Source organism: Ascaphus truei, chromosome 2 (genome assembly GCF_040206685.1).
Source record: "Ascaphus truei isolate aAscTru1 chromosome 2, aAscTru1.hap1, whole genome shotgun sequence".
NCBI lineage: Eukaryota > Metazoa > Chordata > Amphibia > Anura > Ascaphidae > Ascaphus > Ascaphus truei.
In genome coordinates this window covers 124,209,929-124,234,356 of record NC_134484.1, presented here as the reverse complement: position 1 = coordinate 124,234,356, position 24,428 = coordinate 124,209,929, and the positions used below count along the sequence as shown (strand labels likewise).

Below are 24,428 nucleotides of genomic sequence, written 5' to 3'. Positions count from 1 at the left end.
TAGAAATTAAGTGAAAAGGGATGCCTTATGAAATGTACTGTGGGGTGTATACAGTGGGGGCTTCATAATGTTTTGTTTTTAATATTTGACCTGTATGATTACACTTTCACTTTTTGATGAGAGGTCTCTGTGTATTGTGTCCCCGCCCCCCTCCAAACTATTCACTATTTATTATTATTTAAAAATACTTTGAGCACGACACTTTTTTAAGACACATTCAGTTAGTTCTGTACTTGGGTTATGCAAGTTCCGAAGTGGCATAGTTATATTTTTCTGTGATAGCCTTGTCCTGCATTGTGTCATACAGTACATGCCAACAGTTTCACAGTCCTGATATAAGGTAAGCTTGTTCATTGCATGTTTTTTACAATATAGTGTGGAAGGATCATATAATATGCTCATTTGATTTGTATTTTGTTTCTGTACAGATACCTTTGTGATGCAACTAAATGCAACTGATGCAGATGAGCCAAATACCTTGAATACTAAACTTGCTTATAGAATTGTCTCTCAAGGACTATTGCAAATATTTATTATTGGTAAAAATACAGGTGAAGTTCGCACAACTGTTGCCAACCTTGACAGAGAGGTAATGGGAAATCTATTTAATATTAAATGAATGTAATTGCTATGGGGAGACTTTGCTTGTCCTTCCTCTCCTTACACATTCATGCTACAAGGCAGAAATGACAACCTCTAAGGAGACAAACAAGTGAGGTTTGTGGGGTGAGGGGATGGGGGTGGGGTGGGGGGAGTAGGGGGTAGTGCGGTTACCAAAACATGACATTTTAATGGAAGTGTTGACTTTAATCAGTTAAACTCTATTAAAGTGTATGGGCTGGTCTACGTGGGAGGCACAGGGGCCAGTGCAGCTGCTGCAGAACTTCTTCGAAAACAGAACTGGCAATCACTGCCCTGCTTATCAAACTTGTGCCTCGTACATGAAAGAGGGTGGGGGTAGTTGCCCTGGGGAGAGTGGTTAGTCTGGCTGGCTGGTTAGCGCGGGAGGGAGGTTAACCCCTTACTATAGTGGTTACTTACTGCTAAGGTGATTAATGGGTTAGTGGCCATTAGGTTTTTATTTTATTATTTTTATTGTAATGTTCCTGCCAACGGAGTATAAGGACAGGGGAGGAAGACAAGTATGGCCTTCATCCTGGCAGGGGTAAGTAGAACTTTAATTTACTTTATGATGGCTGGTTTTATTTTTAATGGGCAAATGCACTATTATCCATACCTGGATGATAGTAATTTTGCCCATTATTGTACTGTATGTGTTAGGGGGGGGACGGGTTTGGGGGTACAGAGGGTTGGTGAGTTGTGTATTGGTAGTTAGTAGGTATTTTAATGTTTATTGGGGGTAGAGGGATTGGGTGAAAACGGTACTTGGTCTAGGGTGGGTGGTTAGGCCTACCGGTGGGTAGTGGGGGGGGGGGGGAGAGGAGTTTTAACCTCTGTTACCACCGCTATAGTAATGAAGGGGTTGACTCCTCCCGCAACCTTCCCAGTAAGCCTAGCCACCCACCCTGGGCCAAGTACTTACCCCCTCTGCCCCCAATAAACCAGCTACTGTGCCTTAACCCCTTCATTGCCGTAGCGGCTAGCCGCTAAGGTAATGAAGCTGCTTTAATGTGAATTTTAATACTAATATACGGGAGCAGGGGGTCTCCTGAGCTGAGCCGCATTGATTTCTGCCTCGAGAACCTCCCGAGTTACAGGCTATTGTATGGGGTGCCGGTATCCCCGCCATTTTTAAATCCTCCGCGTCACGTGACCAGGGGATTTAAATACTGCAGGAGATACTGACACCCAATACCAGGGCCTATAACTCAGGAAGCAGGTGGGCCACGAGGCTGAAATCAACACGGTTCAGTTCAGGAGACCAGCTTCATTACCTTCACAGTGGTTTTCATCAGGGATTCCGTGGCCACCAGGGGGGGGGGGAGAGAGCTGGGACAATTCTCCCAGCTGTCCTAGACCCGGCGATGCAGCAGCCACCCCATATTGCAGTGACCGGCGACTCCCCTGCTAATAGGCTATTCTTCCTCTCTCTGCCTGCTCAGGTCGGCACCGGCTGACGAGGAAGAGAGATGATTGGGGAGGCGCGCGCGCTCTCTCTTGGAAGGGGGGATGGGACACTTGTCTCCTGCAAATGCCCCATGTTGCAACACTAAAAGGGAGAGAGGGAGTGATGGCGCAAAGGGGGGGGTGGCGAGGGTTGGGGTTCCCCAGAATTTCACAATCTAATTCTGGGGTTCCCTAACCAAAAAAAAGGTTGAAAACCACTGCCTTAGCGGCTAGCCACTACAGTAATTAATTAAGTTTTTTTTAATGTATTTTTTAATTATAAATACTAGTGTACAAGGAGGGGGGGGGTAAGGAAGTGATCAATTAAACCATACTAATTGTGATGTGGAAAATAATAATGTAATCGATAATTATAAATGAAAGTAGGTGCAACTGTGAACTGAAAGTGAATCAGGGGGGAAAAAAATGAGGAGTACAAAGTGATTGTACACCAAAGAAAATTAATTTAAATGCACACTACCAATTTAAAATATAACTTTTAATACTATTATATACTTAAAACATATATTACCGAAGAAATGTGTAATAAAGAATAAAAATAAATTAAATCAAATAACATATGCACCAAAATCACCTCTCCTGTATAAACACTCCAATACACAGTTGAAAATGGAGTGATAGAGGCTACAGAGGTGCAAACGGCCAGGGTGAGCAAACAAGCCCACCATATCAGTAGCTAGCCCAATAGATGAATAAATTGAGTTAGCAGTAGGGATGGAACACTATACTATCCTTTAGATGTTGAATCCAGGTGGTTAATACCAATGAACATAAGGAACCATTCCCTCACTATTAAACTATTGTTATATATGTTGCTATACTGAAAACCTGACTGACAAACACTGTTTTAAAACAGCCCCATAACGGAGGCTGATGACATCATCACGTGCCCAACGCACGTTTCCCTCCTATTACAGAGCTTCGTCAGGGACAATTTGTATTAAAGTATTAAAAGTTATATTTTAAATTGGTAGTGTGCATTTAAGTGAATGTTCTTTGGTGTACAATCACTTTGTACTCCTCATTTTTTCCCCCCTAAATACTAGTGTGCAGGAGCAGGGGGTCTCCGGAGCTGAACCACATTAATTTCAGCCTTGGGGACTCCTTGCTTTCCGAGTTACAGGCCCCGTATGGGGTGCCGGTATCTCCTGCAGTATTTAAATCCCCCGGTCATGTGACGTGGAGGATTTTAAAATGATGGGGATACCAGTACCCCATACAAGGGCCTATAACTTGGGAAAAAGGGCCCCCCCCCCCTCCCGACGCTGAAATTAATGCGGTTCATCTCAGAAGACCCCCCTGCTCTCATGCACCATTATTAAAATTAATATTTAAACTGCACGATCGCCTGTAAGTGCTGTGCATGGAGATGCAGCGTCTTCGTGCAGCTCTTCCAAGCTGCAGTTTAAACTAACACTTACAGCGCAATAGGACTTGGAAAACAAAAAACCCTTAAAGCGCGATAACACCTAGAAAAAAAAAATAAACCAGTAGTTCAATCTTGCATTTTTTTTATCAAACGTTAAAAAACTTGTGTTTTTTCTTAGTGAATACCTTTTTGACACATGTTTTTATAGTGCGATAAAACGATGCAAAGACGATCGGCAATGCACTGATTTTATCACTGTTTAGGCCTCCAAGTGTAAGATTGTAGTCACGTCATATTTGCAACACTATAACAGTCACAGCCTTAGAAGCCGCAAATAATATTAATCCGGAGCATGTATTTTCTTTACTATCTGTATTTGATCTTACTTTACCTATTTTCATTGTAAAATCTTGACTTTTCATTTCCACCCACTCCCATTTTTTTCCTCCATCGGATGGATGCTGGTGGATTCCCCAGGAACTGAACTGCACTATTTTCTTTTCTGTGGGAACCCCGGGTTTCCGAGTTACCTACCGGTAAAGTTACGAGGTTTAAATATCCCTCCAGGGTAAACCAAATGGCTGCTAAATCTCAGGACAATAGGAAGCTGGAACAGCTTGTGCAGCTTCCTATTGGACAGCCTTTGAAAGCCTCTTTAAAAAGCATGAGGTCACTTCACTCATAATGTATCTCGGGAATCAGTGGAGACCCAGGAGCTAAAAATAACTCTCTTCAGCTCTGGAGGACGCCCAGGTTACAATCTTGTTCTAAAATAAAAATCTCAGTGAAACTTTGAGACCAGTAACGTATAAATCCAGGAAATATGTATTTTAAAATGTAAACCATTTATCTACTTTTATAAACTTTCGCTCATTAACAATTTTAGTAGCTTCATTGTGACATTCAAGAATCATTGTCTTGCATACAACATTAATGTATTATTATTATTATTATTATTATTATTATTATTATTATTATTTACACGGTAGGTAATTGCAAGTCTATGCTAATCAAAGTGGACCACTTTCTAAAATAGATTTTGGTGCGATGTGTAAAACAGTATTCTGTTAAATGTGCATCTCTTGGTTAGCAATTATAAACCTTTTTTCTCTGCAGAAGGAAAGGGTCATGCACTAAATGTAAAATCACTGTCTGCTTTCCTTTAGAAACAAAGCAGTTACACTATGTCTGTTGACGTGACAGACAGAAATGGGGACGCAATTGGACTGGGTGGAAAATCTACCCTCACCATCAACATAAAGGATGTGAATGATAACATTCCACGCCTTGAAAAGTCACAGGTAGGTTGCACACTGAAGTGTTTTGCATAAACAGCTGTAAATTTATATTCAAGTTCTGCTTTTGCAATGCAAACAAGCATTTCAAGTTAATTGGCCTTAACGTTCACAAACTCTTGGCCATGTTTTAGTGAGTGTGAGCCAGAGCACAATACTTCAGTATCATCCAATTACTCCACTAAACAGAATTTAACAAAGAAGTAATGTGTTTGAGAAAATTATTGTTATCTTCGTCTCATATACGATGCATTTAATCAACCTATTGCATGCGAGTTTGATGTTTTGAACAGAAAACAAATAAGCCCCAAAGCGCTTCCTATATGACAAATTAATTAATTAATGTTATACATTTTCTTCCAATATGCATGTCATCCAGTTAATGTCATCTAGTTCAATCTTATGGCTTAACTGCCATCACGTCATGGTGGCCCTCTCAGCCGGTTCCTACATTTCCAATTTTATAATGTGTCCTTGGAATGTCCTACATTTAGGGTTGTCAGGTGGCTTCTCCAAAAATACCTGGACACAATGGTGAAAGATGCAAGTCGGTGGGGAGGTATGTTATTTATAAATTATCTGACCCTTCTGTCCTTTTTTTTTTTTCACTCCTAGTTTGCACCATTTCATATTCTATTTCATAAAAAAATTCTGGGCATTGAGCACCCTCCCAGCATTTTTTACGAAATAGAATATGAAAAGGTGCAAACTGGGAGTGAAATTTGAAAGAAATGACATAACGTCAGATCATTTATAAATAACATACCTGCAGTCATACTGTACATGGTGAGCAATACTAATCTTAATGCTCCTCTCCCACTATTTCCAAGATTGTTGCAACCCACCTCATCCTCTCACCCCCCATATCCTCTCTTCATCCTCTCACCTTCCCTTTTTCCTTTCCACCCCCTCATCTCACACCACCACTACTAGTCTATTACTACTACTCCTCATCATCTCACACCACCCCCCTCTTCATCCTCCTCTTACACCACCCTCTCCTCATCCTCCTCTTACACCACTCCCTCCTCTCCCCCTCCTGTCAAAATGTCTTACCTGTGGGGTCCTCCTGGCAGACAGTGACACTGGAAGCTGTCACTGCAGTCTCAGATCGCTCACCACTGGTGTGTGACGATTCAGGGGATTCCTTCCCCTTCTTTCTCTCCCTCTGTCCCATCTCCTTCCAATCCCTCTACCCTTTCCCATTCCTGTCCCGTTCCGTCTACCTCTCCCTCTATCCCACTGCCTCAGCGCATGCCCCGCAGGTCTCGCGGTCCCCGAGCCCCTGCAGTGACGCTCCCCGCTACCAGACAACCGCTATGCCCACGGCCAGTACCTCACCTTCCCTGGCGGCCCCGTCCGCTCCTTTGCCTCCCTCCAGCGGAGTACCCGCGGCGCGGCGCTCCACGCGCCTGGTGACGCGGCCTGTGCGCACGCTCCCTCAGCTGGCAGAGGGCACACGCACACACTTTTCTTCTTTGGTCTGCCACGTTCCTGACTCCTCCTCCCAATCCCTACAGGCCATTCCCCTGACTGCCCCTTCTGTCTCCTCCTCTTCTCTCCCTGACCTATCTCTGTTGTCTCCCACTTCTCTCTCTGCTCCTCCCCTCTCTCCTATTGGTGTGTCTCCCTTTATAATCCCTATCTGTCCTCTTCTTCCTCGCTCTGCATAGTTCCTGTTTCCCTGTGTGTGCTGACCTATGCTGTGCTCCCTCTGTGTCCCTGCTGTATCCTGCTCCTGTGTTTACTTTGGATTTCCCTGGCTTTGACCCCTGCTTGTCCTGGACTACCCTGCTCTCTGTACCTCTTTGAACCTTGCTACGAACACTACCTTGTTTACCTCTGGCATCCTTGGACCTAGCTTTGTACCCTGACGACTCTACTCTCTGGACCCCTGGACATTGGCACACGGACACGACCATTCTTACGCTTACACCATCAGACATTGCAAGTATCATTAACCACTTTCTCTACAGGCCCAGCAACGCTATACCACACTCCGGGCTTGCTCCCACTGCTGTGAGTGTGTGGTGTAATACCGTTCCCACCTCAGTACTGGGGTCTTGCCAGGTCTGCGGGCATACAGGCGTGACATGGTGCCACCGTGGTGTGGGCTCTGCCCCCGCAGTCCTCTTACTCAGACATCACCCTCCCCATCATCAGACAGCATCATGCCGCCCTCCTCTGCTTTAACTTGCACTACAATTGGCTGTGTCTCACTCTGCTGCTGGCCACACACCTCAGTCCGATTCCGGCCGCATTCCACACTCGCGCGTCTTGCTCTGCTCCCGGCCGCACTCTGCACTTACGCTGCCCTTTACACGTTCAGAGATGTAATACCAGACACATACATGTCCAGTATTATCTCTCATTTTTTTTACCGGACACGTTGGCAAAATACCGGTCTGTCCGCTTCAAATCCGGACACCTGGCAACTCTACCTACACTGCATAGAGAAGAGATTAAACTAGTATAGTCCATAGGTAGGATGCATGACAGATATGCAGGGCCTAACATAACATCTTAGAAGCACTATACGTGCGGTACATGAGTTACATTGCGATTAAAGCTGGTTAGTAAACCAGAAGAACAAGAAAGTTGAGACAGCCCTTATCAGGAGTCCTCCACCGCCTGGTCATCTTCTTCCTGCAGCTCCAGTACTCTCCGGCGATCAACCGGGACTAGCAAACACTGAAACAAAAGAAGGGAGCGCTCCCTTCTTTTGTTTGAGTAAACCAGAAGAGCCCTAAAAAATTTGAACAAAAATGAAGTGTAAAATAATATACTTCCCAAGCTTATGGCTGCAGCAAAGGTTACTTCCATGTTTCTCCTGGGGCAGCAATTTTCAACCAGGGTTCCACGAGAACCCTCAGGGGTTCCGCAGCTGCCAGGGGGAGAACTGGGACAACTTTCTCAGCTGGCCTTGCGGCACCCCACGCAACAGTGACCCGGCAGCTCCCGAGAGCAGCAGCAGCCACCTGGTCACTGCAATCCTTCCTCTCACTGCTCCTGTCGGCACCAAAAGTCACGTTCAACTTCAGGCTGACGGGAGGGAGAGGAAGGATCTGGTAGGAGAGTGCGCTCTCACTGCAGGGATTTTTGCCGGCAGCTCCCTTAAAGTGTGTGTGTGTGAGACGTGAGGGGGGGGAGAGGATTGGGGTTCCCCAGAATTTCTCAATCTAATTCTGGGGTTCCTTAACCAAAAAAAGGTTTTAAACCACTGTCCTAGGGTAAGAAATTTCTCAATGGCTAGTGTTTTAGAACATATTCTCCTAACCCATTTTCTCTTAGATGTTTCCCTGCAAAATGCAATCTCACAACTTATTGAACAGCATGTATATTAGAAATAAGACAAAGTACTGTCCTGTGCTGAACTTGTGAATGTGTATATATATATATATATAAAATAACCTCTTGTTTTAAAGGAACAAACACTCAAAGTATTAAAATGTTACGAGACCTCAGATATATTTAAATATGAATTTAATACAATTACATTTTATTTATGTAATGTGTGTATGTGTATATATTACTTTATTTTCTATGCCTGCATAATCCAAAACCAAGAGACTTTAGGCAACACAAAAGAAATTTAGAGGCAAACTAAAACAGGCAAACAGGGTCAAGTGCACATATCTAAGTAGATATCTACTTTTGCAAGATTTCCCTCAAACTTTGCACAGCCGGAAGCAAATTGCAAGCTGCAAAGCAGTTTCAATGCGTTTTTGAAAATGCAAGATCTGTTTAATGAATACCATGACATGTTTCCATGCAAAATTGCCTGTTTTCACACAAAGTAGGGCTATTCTTGCAGTAAATGAATAGGCACCTGAATATTGTAAGTTAGGTTTGTTTTAATTTTATTTTAAATTGCTTTTCAGTATGAAGGCAGTGTGGACGAAAATACAGCAAATGTGGAAATTGTGCGCATGAAAGCATTTGACGATGATGAGGAGTTCACAGATAATTGGTGGGCTAACTTTACAATTGTCTCTGGCAATGAAGCAGGCTATTTTGAAATTGTGACGGATACTACAACAAATGAGGGAGTACTCATGCTTGTAAAGGTAAGTTTGAAGAATTTGCACTTGACACGTGCCGTGTATCGTTTTGATGAGTAAAGTCCACTAATTATGCAAACCCCACAATCGAATCAGTACAGGTATTGGCCCATTATTTGAACGGCAGATCTGTATTACGCTGTAGTAGGTATACCCCATTCACTCAAATTAAGTTAATAACTATTCTAAAACTTGTGCAAAGTTGTTGGCAGAATTAACAATTTTACCAGGCATACCCTGCCCATTGTTTGAAAAATTCCATGGTACATCTTTTTGCCGTTTTTGCTTCTGTTTCTGCTCAGTAATATTTTTTTTAATCTTTGCCCAAACACATTTGATAAATTTTGTTTAAAAATAAATGTGTTGGTCACTGAAAAATGGAAAAACCAAAATATCCACAAACATCAGAAGCTTAATCGAGATCCACCCGAAACCTTTTCAGTCATAAATAACTAGTGTAGTATAAAAAATTTGAGAAAAAACATGTGTATTTATATATATATATATATATATATATTTTATTTCTTTTTTTCTGTAGGAAGTGAATTATGAGGAACTGCAAAACATTGAATTGAATGTTGCTGTTTCAAACAAAGCGGAATATCACCGCTCGGTCATCATCGGTGGCGGTGCTGGTGGTGGCGGCGGGGGTGGTGGTGGCGGTGCAGGTGGCGGTGCAGGTGGTGGTGGTGGCGGTGCAGGTGGTGGTAGTTCTGGGGGTGGAGGTGGAAAGTTAATTCCTGTCAAAATAAAGGTGAAGAATGTACCAGAGGGCCCGATGTTTAAGCCTAAAACAAAGATCGTTTCTGTCAGCGAGGGATCAAAGACCACAATAAATCAGATAATTACATCATATCGGGCATTTGATGAAGATACTGGAACCTTTGCTAAAAATGTCAAGTAAGACTCCCCTGTCTACAATTCTACATTTCGTTCTACTATGTGTAAACAGTTACAAGTAAGGTGCCCTAAATAGATACATTTTGGTTTGTATTTAAATATATATATATATTCTCCTATGACTATATTATAAATGCAGAAAATGTTTACAGGGATAAATTATCTTTGGTACACTTTTTTTAACCATTGCGTTTTTATGGAAATTGGTCAAATTATTTATAAATATGATGAGTGAAGCTGGGAATGTATAGACACCAATTATCAGTACATTTTATTCTTTATTGTTTAAACATGTTATGCTTACTTTTTCATCCTGATAAATATAAATGTTATGTAAGAAAACGCACTCCTCTTCTGCCTTCCAGCAGCATGCAATTTGCATGACCAACAGTATGTGCACGTAAATGGGGAAAGTTGAAGGGTGCGAGAGTCTCACTAGCTTATCAATGCACGCGGGTCAGGAAATGGCCATCACCCAGGTGCCTTCAGCTAACTAGTGACCAATGCCACCCGATAGGTGGGGAAATGCAGTATATTGTATTGCACTACAAATTGGAGAGCAACATTTGCCGTGTGGATCATATAATGTAACAGGGCTGGCTTACTTTCTGAGCTGACTGAAATTCATGCCATTGTTTTACTGTCTTCTTTCATTTTGAAACAGATATGCGAAAGAGTATGATCCAGATAATTGGTTCACAATTGATTCAACCACTTCTGAAATCCGACTTTCAAAGATACCTGACCGGGAGTCTCCATATGTAGTTAATGGTACTTATTACGCAAAGATTTTGGCCATTAGTGAAGGTAATACCAATATAATTCTTAAAGAGTGTTTATTTTAGTGTAACCCGAATGCAATATGAAATGTATAGTTCTGAATACATTTGTTCTTGAATAGTTTTAGAACCAAGCTTTGTACCTCAAGTAATTAAACATTTGTTGTATTTATATATATATATATTTGCAAATATATATAAATAGAAAGAAATGGTTGTAAAAAATAAATGTATCACTAGAGGCAACTTGATGGCCATGCCCGGGTTTTCCAAGCTCCGTGTGGCAACTACTGACTGGACAGAAGGGGAGAAAAAAAGCACTGCTACCAAAAATCAAAATGACCAAATCTGCCTGGTAAATAAGGACTAATCGAACAAATTAGAGAAAGAAGGTGCAACTCCTAAAAGACAGGAATCACAGAAACTCCACAAAACGGGGGCACTCATGGTTGTGTGCAAAAGTAGCCAAATACAAATTTTATTAAAGAACAAACAATGATGGGGACAAACGTGATCAAATTTAAAAAAAAAAAAACATATCAAGTCACAGAGCAACCTCCACCCTGGTAAAAGATGCAGACCAGTGCTATATAAATCACAATGAAACGGTAGCTATAATATCAGGACTGACTGCAAAACAGTAATGTCAATATGCCAAAGCCCAATGATAACCACACTCAGACAAGAGATAGTATAATAAGAATCACACCAACAGAGAATCATAAGTCAGAGAGGTAACACCAGGTCCCCCTCTGAAATATAGATGGCTGTATATACTGTAGGACCGTGCACGTCTGATAACAATCAAAGATCATGAAGAAATAATATCAGAACCACAACCTAAGTAAGCAAACTAACTACTAAAGAAGAGCAAATGCTTGTGGAGAAAAAAACCTCTAACTGATGGGACAGAGAGGATCTAAATCCACAGAACCACACAAGATAAAAAAAATAGCACAGCGCCTAGATATCTAAACTATGCAACAAAGATAATCAGTGTGTGCTAGGGAAAACGGTTCTAGGGAAAACATGCTGCGTGAAAAAAAATGTGTAGTCGCAAATGGTACTACTTAGTAGACCAAACAGATCAACAGTTCTAATAATATTTTTAAGCATGGAGTCTTGGTCAATGGTAGTCCTAAAAAAATTAGTATGAAGGTACAGTACATTGTCCGGGTATCGTGCAAGAAAAGAATAGTCCTGGTTTTAAGGTGATAGCCTTGGCATAGCATCAGCTGTATACCAACCACCTCTTTGGAAATCTTGTCAATGCTCGTAGTGATTGTGGCAAAAGCATGCAGATAATCGGGAATATAATGGCAAAGTAGCCAGCATTGCACAGGAGGTAGTAGCGTAGATCACTTGAACCACACATTCGGTTCTCTGAGGCACTGGAAAGACAAACGAGTGGGTGGGTGCTGTGCGACTTGGAACTACTTACTGTTGCCAGAAGGCCTGTTTAGTTTTTCTGCTGCATTTGTAACACATTTCTATTGAATCAACATGAGTTCTTTGTAGATGTTGTGCATGAGCTTTGGATTTTTTTCTGTTGCACCTAAAGAGAGCTCATTTACAGCAACTTCTATGGAGTTAATGTCTAATAAAATTCCGCAGTAAAATAAGATAACCTTATTCTAATAAAGACTATTTTTCTTGTTTCAAGATCTTCCAGGAAAAACGGCTACAGGAACCATTGCCATCCAGGTTGAGGATACAAATGATAATTGTCCAACTGTAGTCAATCCAGTACAAACCGTGTGCGATGGCTCCAAGTTTATTAATGTTACTGCTGTGGATCTAGACGCTTTTCCAAATGGTGCTCCGTTCACATTTACTATAGTTGATGAGCCTCCTGGAACTGCCAAAAACTGGGCAATTGGAAACAAAGATAGTAAGAAACACTTTCTTACTTAAACGAGTTTTACCTTTTATTTATGCAAAGTTGCTGTCCTTGTTTTGTGATTTTGTATAGATGCATTAAATGCACTGTATACATTCTTTTTTTTTAGATGAAGTATAACTTTGATATGACATGTCATACATCAGGTTTATTTTGGTTGTTAATCTTTTGTTGTATATTCGTTCTAGGTGTTAGTGTACAACTGATACCAGTGGAACTTTGGGAAGGCTTGCATGAAGTTCGAGTTTTAGTGGCAGATAAACAAGGACTGAGTTGTTCACAAAAGCAGATTCTTAAATTAACAGTTTGCAGCTGTGGACAAGATGATGCTTGCTCATTGAAACGGGTACATACTTCTGCAGTACTGGGAGCTGGTGCAATTGGACTAATGATTCTTGCTTGTTTACTATTGCTATGTAAGTATATAGTGCTGCATTATAAGGCGAGTGTTGTTCAATTGTTCTCATTGTATGGTGTTATAACTTTATTTAATCTCTTTGCTGCCAACTGAGTTTTGCTGAGATTGTACAGTTTATATGCACTCATTATACTCTGGATAGCTACACACTTTTTTTTTTTGTGCGTGTGTGTTCAAACATTTTATTCACTTTTTCAATGTACTTTGATTAGAACACATTGTAGATAGTTTACATACAGTATTTGTACATGTTCCTTAACCACCTCTCATTTCTACTAACATATTACTATTACAGTCAATATTGTAAAATATTTTCTCTGGTTTCTAAGATATATATATATATATATATATATATATATATATATATATATATATATATATATATATATATATATATATATATATATCAGATTCCCCCTCTCCGTCCTGCTCCCGACTGAAGCCTCCTGCTCTGAGCGCACCAAATGTAGCAAAAACTCCCTTCGATAACTTGCTGCAGTCCTATTCGCTATGCTGCGCCGCGTGTCTTGCATCCCCAGTGCATTCTGGGGCTTGTAGTCCCCTGCGGAGCATAAGGTATAATGGCCTCCGCTTTAGTCTTCTGCGCATGTACGAGTACCTCTGCACCTGCGCGCCAAACAGCAATGGTGGCGCCCGCTAGCCACAGACACCCCGGAGCTCCCGGTGACCTAGTGACCCCTCTACTGCCTCCCGCAACCTCTGCTTTAGTCTCCCCCTACCTCGCCCCTACATCTGAGGTAAGGGGGGGGGGGCAAGGGACACAGCTACACATTAGAAATAACAGGGGCGGGTGGTACCCGGTTAGCTACCTTTTTCGCTCTTCATTATACTTTAGTCTTAATAGTACTGTATATAATCAAGTTTAAACTTGTATATTCAAGTCGTCTCTCCTCTCTTTTCTGTTGAATGTTCCTTCCCACCGGGTACATAATTACATAGTAGATGAGGTTGAAAAAAGACGTAGGTCCATCAAGTTCAACCTATGCTAAATTTAGACAACAGATACTTTATCCTATATCTATACTTACTTATTGATCCAGAGGAAGGCAAACAAAAAACCCGATTAAGGGGAAAAATTAATTCCTTCCTGACTCGAAGAATTGGCAATCGGATTAATCCCTGGATCAACATCCTTCCCATGTATTTTTATTTGGTATATCCCTGTATACCTTTCCCATCTAAAAAGATGTCCAACCTTTTTTTTTGAACAAATCTATTGTATCTGCCATCACAGTCTCCATGGGTAATGAATTCCACATTTTAACTGCCCTTACTGTAAAGAACCCTTTCCTTTGTTTCTGGTGAAATTTCCTTTCCTCCAACCTTAAGGGATGGCCCTGAGTTCTTTGTACTGCCCTTGGGATGAATAGTTCTTTTGAAAGCTCCTTGTATTGCCCCCGAATATATTTGTATATAGTTATCATATCCACTCTTAGACACCTCTTTTCTAATGTTAATAAATCTAATTTAGCTAGCCTCTCCTCATAAGTTAGATTGTCCATCCCCTTTATTAATTTGGTGGCTCTTCTCTGCACTCTCTCTAGTTCCATAATATATTTTCTTAGGATTGGTGCCCAAAATTGTACTCCATATTCAAGGTGTGGTCTTACTAGTGCTTTGTAAAGGGGCATAATTATGTTTACTTCCCTTCCATCCATGCCAGTTAGATGCAAGATAATATCTTTTTTTGCCTTTGCAGCTACTGCATGACATTGGGCACTATTGCTAAGCCTGCAGTCTACATGCACTCCTAAATCCTTCTCCATCAAGGATTCCCCCAATATATCTCCATTTAATTTGTGTCGCCTTTTTATTCTTGCATCCCAAATGCATAACCTTACATTTATCGCTATTAAACCTCATCTGCCATTTACCTGCCCACGTTTTCAGTCTATCCAAGTCCTTCTGAAAAGAAATTACATCCTGCTCTGATTCTATTACCTTACACATTTTAGTATCATCAGCTAAGATGGAGACTTTGCTCTCGATCCCAACCTCAAGGTCATTAATAAGTTAAAAAGCAGGGGTCCCAGTACCTCTTGTGTGAAACCGTATCAAAAGCCTTTGCAAAATTTAAGTAGACCACATCAACTGCATTACCCTGGTCTAAATTCCTACTTACCTCCTCAAAGAAACAAATAAGGTTAGTTTGGCAAGATCTATCCTTCATAAATCCATGCTGACTATTACTAATAATTTTGTTTTCCATTGGGTATTTCTGAATATTATCCCGTATTAAAGTTTCCCTACTATTGAAGTCAGGCTTACAGGTCTGTAATTTCCCGGTTGTGATCTAGCTCCCTTTTTAAATATAGGCACCACATCTGCTTTACGCCAATCTTGTGGTACTGAGCCTGTGGAAATGGAGTCCTTGAATATTAAATATAATGGTTTGGCTATTACTGAGCTTAACTCCTTTGGAACTCTTGGATGTATACCATCGGGGCCAGGTGCCTTATTTACTTTAATTTTTTCAACTCGCTTATGAACTTCTTCCTCAGTTAACCAATTGTTCATTAATATGGAGGTTGTGGCTTCCTCCTGCGGCACTACTATTGAACTTGATTCTTCCCTGGTAAACACAGAGGCAAAGAATTTGTTTAATACCTCAGCTTTATCCTTATCTCCAATAATCTGCCTACCTATCTCACACTGAAAGGGTCCTATATTTTCTTTTCTCATTTTTTTGTTATTAAGGTACTTAAAGAACTTTTTAGGGTTGACTTTACTTTCTATTGCAATCCTTTTTTCATTATCCATTTTTGCTAATTTGATTGCCCTTTTGCAATTTTTGTTACATTCCTTATAATTCTGATACGATGTCTCCGTCCCTTCTGACTTAAAGAATCTAAACGCCTTCCTCTTCTTGTCCATTTCCTCCCCTACCTGTTTATTTAGCCACATTGGTTTTGACTTATTTCTTTTATACTTATTACCCAAAGGTATACACTGATAAGTGTGCTTTTCTAACAATGTTTTAAAGACTGCCCATTTATCTTCTAAATTTTGCCCTGCAAAAACATCATCCCATTGTATTACTACTAGATTAGACCTCAGTTTATTAAAATCTGCCTTTCTAAAGTTCACGGCCTTTGTTGAACCCAAGAAATCTATTTTTTGATAATTTATTTCAAATTAAACCATGTTATGATCACTGTTACCCAAATGTTCCAGGACTTGAATATTTGTTATTACTTCTACATTGTTTGATATGACCAAATTCAGTATTGCCCCTCTCCTGGTTGGTTCCTCAATAATTTGGGTCTTTAAGCACCCCCAAAAACCTGTTACCTTTTGTTGTAATGCTAATCTCATTGCTCCAATCTATGTCTGGATAATGAAAATCCCCCATTATGCAAACATGACCCAGTTTTGATGCCTTCTCCCTTTACAAAAGTATTTTAGCTTCCCCAATCTCACAGATATTTGGTGGTTTGTAGCATATTCCCACAAACATTTTCTTAATACTTTTACCTCCACTGCTAATTTCTATCCACAAAGTCTCTACATTTTCATCATTCCTTTCATAAACATCATCCCTTATGGTAGGTTTTAGATCCGGTTTAACATATAAACATACTCCACCTCCCCTTCTAGTTGTTCGATCCTTCCGAAAAAGGGAATAACCCTCTAAAGTAACTGTCCAGTCATGAGTTTCATCCCACCATGTTTCAGTAATGCCTATGATATCATACTGCTCCCTTGCAGCTATTAATTCAAGCTCCCCCGTTTTATCTGTCAGGCTTCTTGCATTAGCAAGCATGCATTTAAGTTTTTTTTCAGCCTGTACTATCTTATCTGCTCCTTCCTTTCTGCGCCCACTTGGTTTAGTCTTTAGAAGTTTTCTAGTATTATCTCTATTTACTATGGGAATCTCACTGCTTGTCAAACTAGCACTTGCCCCCATTCTACCTCCATACCACCTTGTATCCTCCTCTATTCCATTTAGTTCATTATCTGTTTCATTCCCTTCCCCCCTCCATCCTAGTTTAAAATGTCCTCTTTTGAACCCATGATAATACACCTTCTTTCCTCTGGTATACATTTTAAAATTGGTGCCCATTTTTCTTCAAATTTTACACCTAGGGGATCCCCATTATATATTAAATCTCTTCTATCAAATTATATATTTCTCTTTCTAGATCCCTGATTGAAGCTGGAGACTTATCTAACCATTTGTTCATTATAACTTGCTTCGCTATGACAAGTATAGAGTTCAGTGCCTTTGGTATTTTCTGATCTCTTCATTTGTATTTAGAAAGGTCCCCAAAAAGGAGACTTGTTTCTTCTTTGCTTACATTGATCTTAAAAACCCTTTTAATATATACTGTTACTTTGTACCAGAATTGTTCAATTTTTCAGCATTTCAACACAGTGAATAAAATCTGCCCTTTCGTGAACATTTCGGGCAGCTGCCATTGATTGATGTATCATAAAGATGTTTTCACCATGGCATATGATCTGGGTGTAAATTTTACAGTAATTTCTTGTAAGGCGGCTGAAGGTATACTCTCCATTGCTGCCACCGTACCTTTTGGATATTTGTTCTAATTATTGAAAGTCATTTATCTCTCTCTTCCATACCCATAGTGTTTTGTCCCATATTTTTTCTCTGCCTTACCTAATTAGTGGAGCTACACTTTTAATATACACACATAACATCATGAAAATGCTTGTATAGTCTCATCTTGCATAACGTAATATATTCCCTTTTTAGAATAGGACTTGCTTTTCCATTTTGCTGACTGTAATACTTGACGTTAGTCGATTTTTTTTAAAAACACAGTACCTTTTTCAGCCACCCCACTATTTTTCTGAAAATTGACATTTAAATATTGTGATTGGTCCGTTAATAAATCCCCTGTAATTTTATTACAAACATTAGCCTGATTTAATCTCTAGTAAATGTATTTCCTTTCCCCCCACATAGCAGTGGGTACTAATTGTGATTAGCTCCTCCCTCAGCATAGGTAGTACAAGAAACTATTCTGCAATGACCTGGTATATAAGCCCCTCCCTTTCCCTACAGAGTCTTTTTCCTGTTGTGCAGCATAGCATTGGTGTTTATTTTGTTAAGTTGGGACTCCCCTGGACGGTCTTAGTGCAATCAGTCAATCTAGGAGGTTGTAAGGCTCTCTCCCACTGAAGCTCCGGCAGAAGCACCGTCTGAAACGGCCAGCCGGAGGCCCTGCGACTGGGCAGAGCACTCCAGAAGCATCTGGGAACGCAGGCAGACTGCAACACATGGCTGGGGTAAGGCACGCTGGATCCCTCTTTGAGCTGGAAGTAGATAACCAGAGCACACACCGTCTCATCCCCTTAAAGCGGCAATGACACTCTGATGTCACATGCGAAGGTGGCATGCGAACCCAGCCATAGTCTTAAGGTGACAATACCATAAAATGGCAATACCATCTAATGGTGTCTGATCTTTCTGAAGTGTTTGAGGACTAAGGAGATTGCTATTTCGCATAGAATGATTATAGAAACTGAATAAAGCAATGCATCGCTGCACAAAACTTTTAGCCGAGTCCCTAGATAGTAAAATGATTGTAATACAAAAGAGTGTGACTAAAAATGCAGCTCTTTGCAGTAACTCCAGGGGTAAGTGAGAGGAAAGTGACTAATAAGCCAGGATATCTGCGGCTTCTGGTAAGCCAGTGCTTGAAGCAAAGAAATTATGTGAAGTGTGATTGTCTTCGGCCAGGGTCCCAATGACCAGATTTCTAATCTTCTAACCTGGATGAAGGATACAGTCTCATACATTATGGCTGAACGAACCCAGGAGAGATCAAGGTCCTAAACAAGCCTAGATAGCGAAGAAGCATCTTCGTCAGAGGAATCTGACGTGCTATAGCAGGAACTGGAATGAGTAATGTGATCGGGACTGATTTGGAATTAGCCTGATGAGAAATTGGTTACTCTGAGACACTTTCCAAGATGTACCGTTTTTTTCACAAATATGTCTAAAGTTTGGAAGATTCCTTGAAGGTGGATGCTGCAATCTGCCATATTACAGGAAAGACTACATTACCAGTGGAAGATGCAGTGGCATTTCATGACACATTGAATTGAAGAATGGCATGTCCTGAAGAAATCCTTTTTGGCAGCGGGTCTCGCTTGGAAGCCTATAGTAGCAACAGCCTCATTAATCTGAGCCATAGAATAGGCAATCTGGAAGAGGCTTTGGAAAGCGAGAAACTCCAATCTATCAAAATCAAGAGGGCGACCGACATATATAGCAAAAGCATTGCTGGACATGGCGCTATGCTTCTTGCAGAGAGGCACACTATCATTGGCAGCAAGGAGAACAACTTGTTCTCTTTCCGACGAAGATGAATTTCTGTTTGGGGGAAAACTAGACCTCATAATAGCTAGGGAATCAGGTGGAAAGTGCCTTTTTCCCCAAGGAAAGAAAGCGAAAATGCTTTATGCCTCAGAAAGATGGAATGCCTTAATGGGAAGCAAAATCCTACCAACTGGGAAGGTCTTTGGCTCAACAACTACATCTTGAGAGGGGGGTAAAGTAGCCTTTTTCGTGGCCCTAATAAGGAGTTTTTAAGAGAGGTAAGTTCGTATTAAATGAGGGGAGCCCTGCAGTATGCAGTCTGAGGAAGTGCACCTTAATTTGCTATAGTATGTGCACAACCCATAAAGGATACATGAAAGTGCCTCAACAGAACCAGTTTTGGAGATCCTGAAATCCAAGTTCATCAGTGAAGCAAAGTGTTGACCCACATAGTTCAAGAAGTCAATCTATTTTCAATAGATTGAAAGAATGCATGCTGCACGTACCAAGCACCAAAAATATGAGATTTGCAGTAAACAGAAAGCATTCCGTTCGGCTTGACTATTTCTCCCAGGATCTTCATCAAGGTGTTGGTTACTTTAGTCATCGAATTCAGAAAAGGGTAGGAATTCAGATTTATCCTTGTCTAGATGAGCGGCTATAAAATCTCAGCATAGATATTCTGATATAACATATAGAGAAAGTGATTGTGTTCCTGGAGTGGCACGGATGGATAATCGTACAGTTCCAAAGTGCGGGGAAATAGTTTCAGGTGAGGAGATTCCTGCTTGTGCAGCCAACACAACATAGACATACACATTGTTCAACATGCAGGTCTCCTCAAGGACAGAGGTACAAAGTACATCTATACTCAAAAGTTAATAATGCAATTCTCCATTTAATGTGACAGCCAAGAACGGAACAATGTTTCAGGTCCCATATGAATTACGTTCCTGGAGTGGTGCGGATGGATAATAAACTGCCAACAAGGGTCACTTGTTTCCATCTCGGCCCCTAATGTTCCTGGGAGTCCAAATGGAACAAGGATGGGTCAGCACAATCAAGCAATTGGTAATACAAGGAAAATGAGCATTGACTGTTTCAATCCTTCCGATTTTACCCTCGTTACATTTCTACAGGCTGGGTTTAAGAAAAGCCTTGTGCGCTTTATTAAGAAAAGATCTAGCATCATTTAGTGCTGAGATTTCTACATGTGGTCAGGCACCAGAGACCTCAAATAACATGTTTAGTACCAACCTGGGATCCTTCCCTAGTGTTCGACACTTTAGTTGATCTTTATCCGTTCAAATCTTTGCAGCAAATAACGTTAAGACTATTAACATAGAAGACAGTATTGTTGGTAGCAATTACATCTGCAAGAAGAGTTACAAAATTGCAGTTACTCATTTTTCAGCAGGGCAAAGCAGCCCTAAGACCTGTCACGTTTCCTTCCAAAGGTTGTATCCTCATTTCAACTCCATCAAGAGATCATTCATTCTTCCTGAAAACTTACATCTAGTAAGATGTTTGAAGGTACTGTAAACGTACTCCAATTCAAAAATACAGAAAATCGTCAGATTATTTATAATCAGAAGGTCCTAGAAGAGGGCAGCAAACCTCAAGTGCAACAGTATCATGATGGATTATTTTGTTCATCAAACTTGCCAATTACCTTAAAGCAAAAGGGTCACGTAAGGAATAAAGGCACATTCGACCAAGGCAGTTTGTACCTGCATCTCCAAAGTAAATTTGTAAAGCTGCAATTTGGTCATCGTTCATACCTTTGTGAAAAACTACAAGATAGACATACAAGCCTGAGCTGAAGCAAGCTTTGGCAGGAGAATTCTGCAAGCGATTGTAGAGTGATTTAACTGTTAACTAAAAAATAGTGTATTCTTGTGTGTTCCATGTGGGGAACAGGAAAATAGAAAATGTATTCAGCTTACCATCATTTTCTTTTCCTACACTAATGGAAGTAGTGGCATCATACCCTCCCTGTCATGAATGTATTGCAGTTATGTTTATAGCAGTGGAAGAAACTGAAGACTGCCCCTGCAGGGGCTTATATACCAGGTCCCTGTAGAAGAGTTTCCAGTCCTACCTATGCTGAGGTAGGAGCTGATCCCAATTATTACCCACTGCCATTAGTGGAGTACAGGAAAAGAAAATGACGGCAATATAAATACACATTCAAATATATATTATTATTTATTTTTTTTGTAAATGGCAAAAAAATTCAATTTACATAGGTTCACATATCGTTTTTGTTTTAATAGTAGGAACATTTCAGTACAGGCATACCCTAGTTTAAGGACACTCACTTTAAGTACACTTGCGAGTAAGGACATATCGCCTAATAGGCAAACGGCAGCTCACACATGCGCCTGTCAGCACGTCCTGAACAGCAATACTGGCTCCTTACCTGTACCGAAGCTGTGCGCAAGCGGGGAGACTATAGAGCCTGTTACACATGCCTTATTTACATCAGTTATGCACATATATGACGATTGCAGTACAGTACATGCATCGATAAGTGGGGAAAAGGTAGTGCTTAACTTTAAGTACATTTTCGCTTTACATACATGCTCCGTTCCCATTGCGTACGTTAATGTGGGGTATGCCTGTACAATTCGATGTGGATGCCCTTCCACACCAACACACATTTGTTTTACAAAAATACACTAGATGGCGCTCTAACACTATATCAACCTCTAAACAGTGAAAGTGAACATATGGTGACAAGTGAATCAAAATAATGTGCCGTGCAAAAAGGTGATAAATAAAACACTCAAACCCTTGGAGGACTGTTTCAAGGTCCCAACAGAAGCATATAAAGGAAAAACCAGGGGAGCGAAAATACCTAGGAAAAAATATACAAAACTACCATAGTGCAGTTATGTTCAAACAAAACACAGTAGTGGCAATGTTCTTAAATTAGCAAATGAGACACACTGGATGAAGTCAGCAATATCCAACAACAGATAGTCCAGATAGCAAAAATTCGCAAAAAAATATGGGAGCAAAAATAGGAGGTAGTGTAGATATCAGAAGAGAAACACAGAGCCCAGATAAAATACCAAAGCGATTTATCCAACACTGGTAAAAATGAAGGCTTACAAGATTCCAAATGGGTCACAGCATGGGTGTATAGGTGGTAGCCGAGTCGCGTTCTCGGGAACCCGTCACACCGCCGCTGCATCTACTGGTCTCCGTCCTGCACCTCTGCTCGGAGCCGATACGTCACTTCCGGTTCCTCCGCCGATCTCATAGGGAAAAAAAATCTGCATGGGGATGCAAATTGTAACGGAAATGAGGGACTGCGTATGTGCAGAATCTTCAGAATGTTGACGCATGCGCATTGTTGCGGATGTCAGAAATAGAAGTGGCCGGAAGCTACGCATGCTCAAGCGCTGGACACCGCACAAGCATGCGTAGGGCTAACTGGCATCTCCAACAAGACTCCGTAGCCAGCACAAGCGCAGAAGCACTAAACAGCTCCTGCGCATGTGCACAGGTCACCGCGACAGAACGCACATATACAGAGGCAGGAGCCATAGAACGCATGCACAGAAGCCCAGCGCATGCACAGAACCACCATACACCTCCAGCACATGCGCAGCGAAAACTGAGACCTCCCAGAGGCGGCCAGCACATCCAACACCTGCCCAGAGTGGCCCACCATCCACAGAACATGCGCAGAGGCAGGGGAGAGCACACACCAAATATAGAAGTGCAAAAAGCAAAATTTAAATAAAATCTACCATTTCCAATAACAACTAATAAAGTACAAAAACACACAATATTTATTTATATATTTTATCAGGAAGTAATACATTGAGTTAAATCTCGTTTTCAAGGATGTCCTGGGCATAGTTAAGACAAATAATACATGGTTACAAATACAGTTACATAAGTGAACAGGGTATACATTATATACAAGACATTGCATGCACAGTTAAAGAAAATATATATTATTGGCGAATGTAACAGTTACAGACCAGATTAAAATGTGAGACAGCCTTAGATTTGAAAGAACTTAAACTGGTGGTGGATGTAAGAGTCTCCAGTAGGTTGTTACAGTTTTGTGGTGCACGGTAAGAGAAGGAGGAGCGACCGGATACTTTGTTCAGCTTTGGGACCATGAATAGTCTTTTAGAGTCAGATCTCAGATGAGAAGTGCTGCATGTGGTTGGGGTGAGGAGCTTGTTCAGATAGATGGGTAGCTTGCCCAGAAAGTATTTGAAGGCAAGACCGAAAAGAAGAACTTTGCGCCTAGACTCAAGTGATGTCCAATCTAGTTCTTTGAGCATTTCGCAGTGATGTGTATTGTAGTTGCATTGGAGAACAAAACAGCATATTGAATTGTAGAGGGTGTCAAGTTTGCTAAGGTGGGTTAAGGGTGCCGAGCCGTATACTATGTCTCCATAGTGGATAATTGGCATTAGCATCTGCTGTGCAATACGCTTTCTGACCAGCAGACTTAGGGAGGATTTTTGTTTGTAAATTACACCTAGTTTGGCATAGGTTTTGGATGTCAGGGTATCAATGTGCATCCCGAATGTTAAGTGGGAGTCAAACCATAAGCCCAGGTATTTAAAACTAGAAACAGGAGTTAGGGTGGTGTTGGCATTGGTTCTGATCTCGAGCTTAGTCAATATAGAAGAGCAAATAGCAACAACCAAAAATGTTCAATTTCTAATAACTAACAAAATGCAAAAGATGCTTCCTATCTAAACATAATATACATTTTATATCCATTTGTTTAATATAGTCACTGCAATGCTTACATTTTTTTAAAAAAAAGGGGGGGGGGGTGCCACGCTGTAACTTAAACTTCTTTCCATTTTGACACTGACATTATATTATAATTTTTATGATTGTAATTGAATGAAAGACTTTTGAGAGTAACGGCATTTAGATACTTTAAAATCCTAAATATATGTATCTTCATTTAGTTATCGTAACTGAATTTTATAATCTATTCCAATTGAAACTATGCTAATTTCTGCTGGGGAAAAAACCCATAAGTCTTTCATTCAATCACAATCGTAAAAAAAACAATGACAATTCCAGTGACAAAACGCTTAGAAGTTTCACTTACAGCGCGCGTGCACACCCTTTTTGTTTTGAAAAGGGTACCTTATTCCTTTTCACGATTGTTCGCTAAACTTGTTAACTTAAAAAAAAATAGATCATAAATGCCAAACTTTTTATTCTAAAATGTTTTGCAAACACTATTTCTCTGAACTAGTTACATTATGGTACAGAATAATATGGCTGTTTTTTTTAAATGCTGGGTTGTGTTTTT

The 24,428-nt window shown here is 40.7% G+C and overlaps 1 protein-coding gene across 1 annotated transcript in view; it reads left to right on the top strand.

Moving 5' to 3' along the window:
* DSG2 (desmoglein 2) overlaps positions 1–24,428 on the top strand; it is a 74,863-nt gene that overhangs the window by 41,950 nt on the left and 8,485 nt on the right. The window contains exons 6-12 of the mRNA XM_075584802.1: positions 429–589; positions 4,624–4,758; positions 8,634–8,819; positions 9,352–9,713; positions 10,378–10,520; positions 12,156–12,383; positions 12,581–12,808. Coding sequence (XP_075440917.1) covers positions 429–589; positions 4,624–4,758; positions 8,634–8,819; positions 9,352–9,713; positions 10,378–10,520; positions 12,156–12,383; positions 12,581–12,808 — 1,443 coding nt within the window. The remainder of the gene's footprint in view (positions 1–428; positions 590–4,623; positions 4,759–8,633; positions 8,820–9,351; positions 9,714–10,377; positions 10,521–12,155; positions 12,384–12,580; positions 12,809–24,428) is intronic.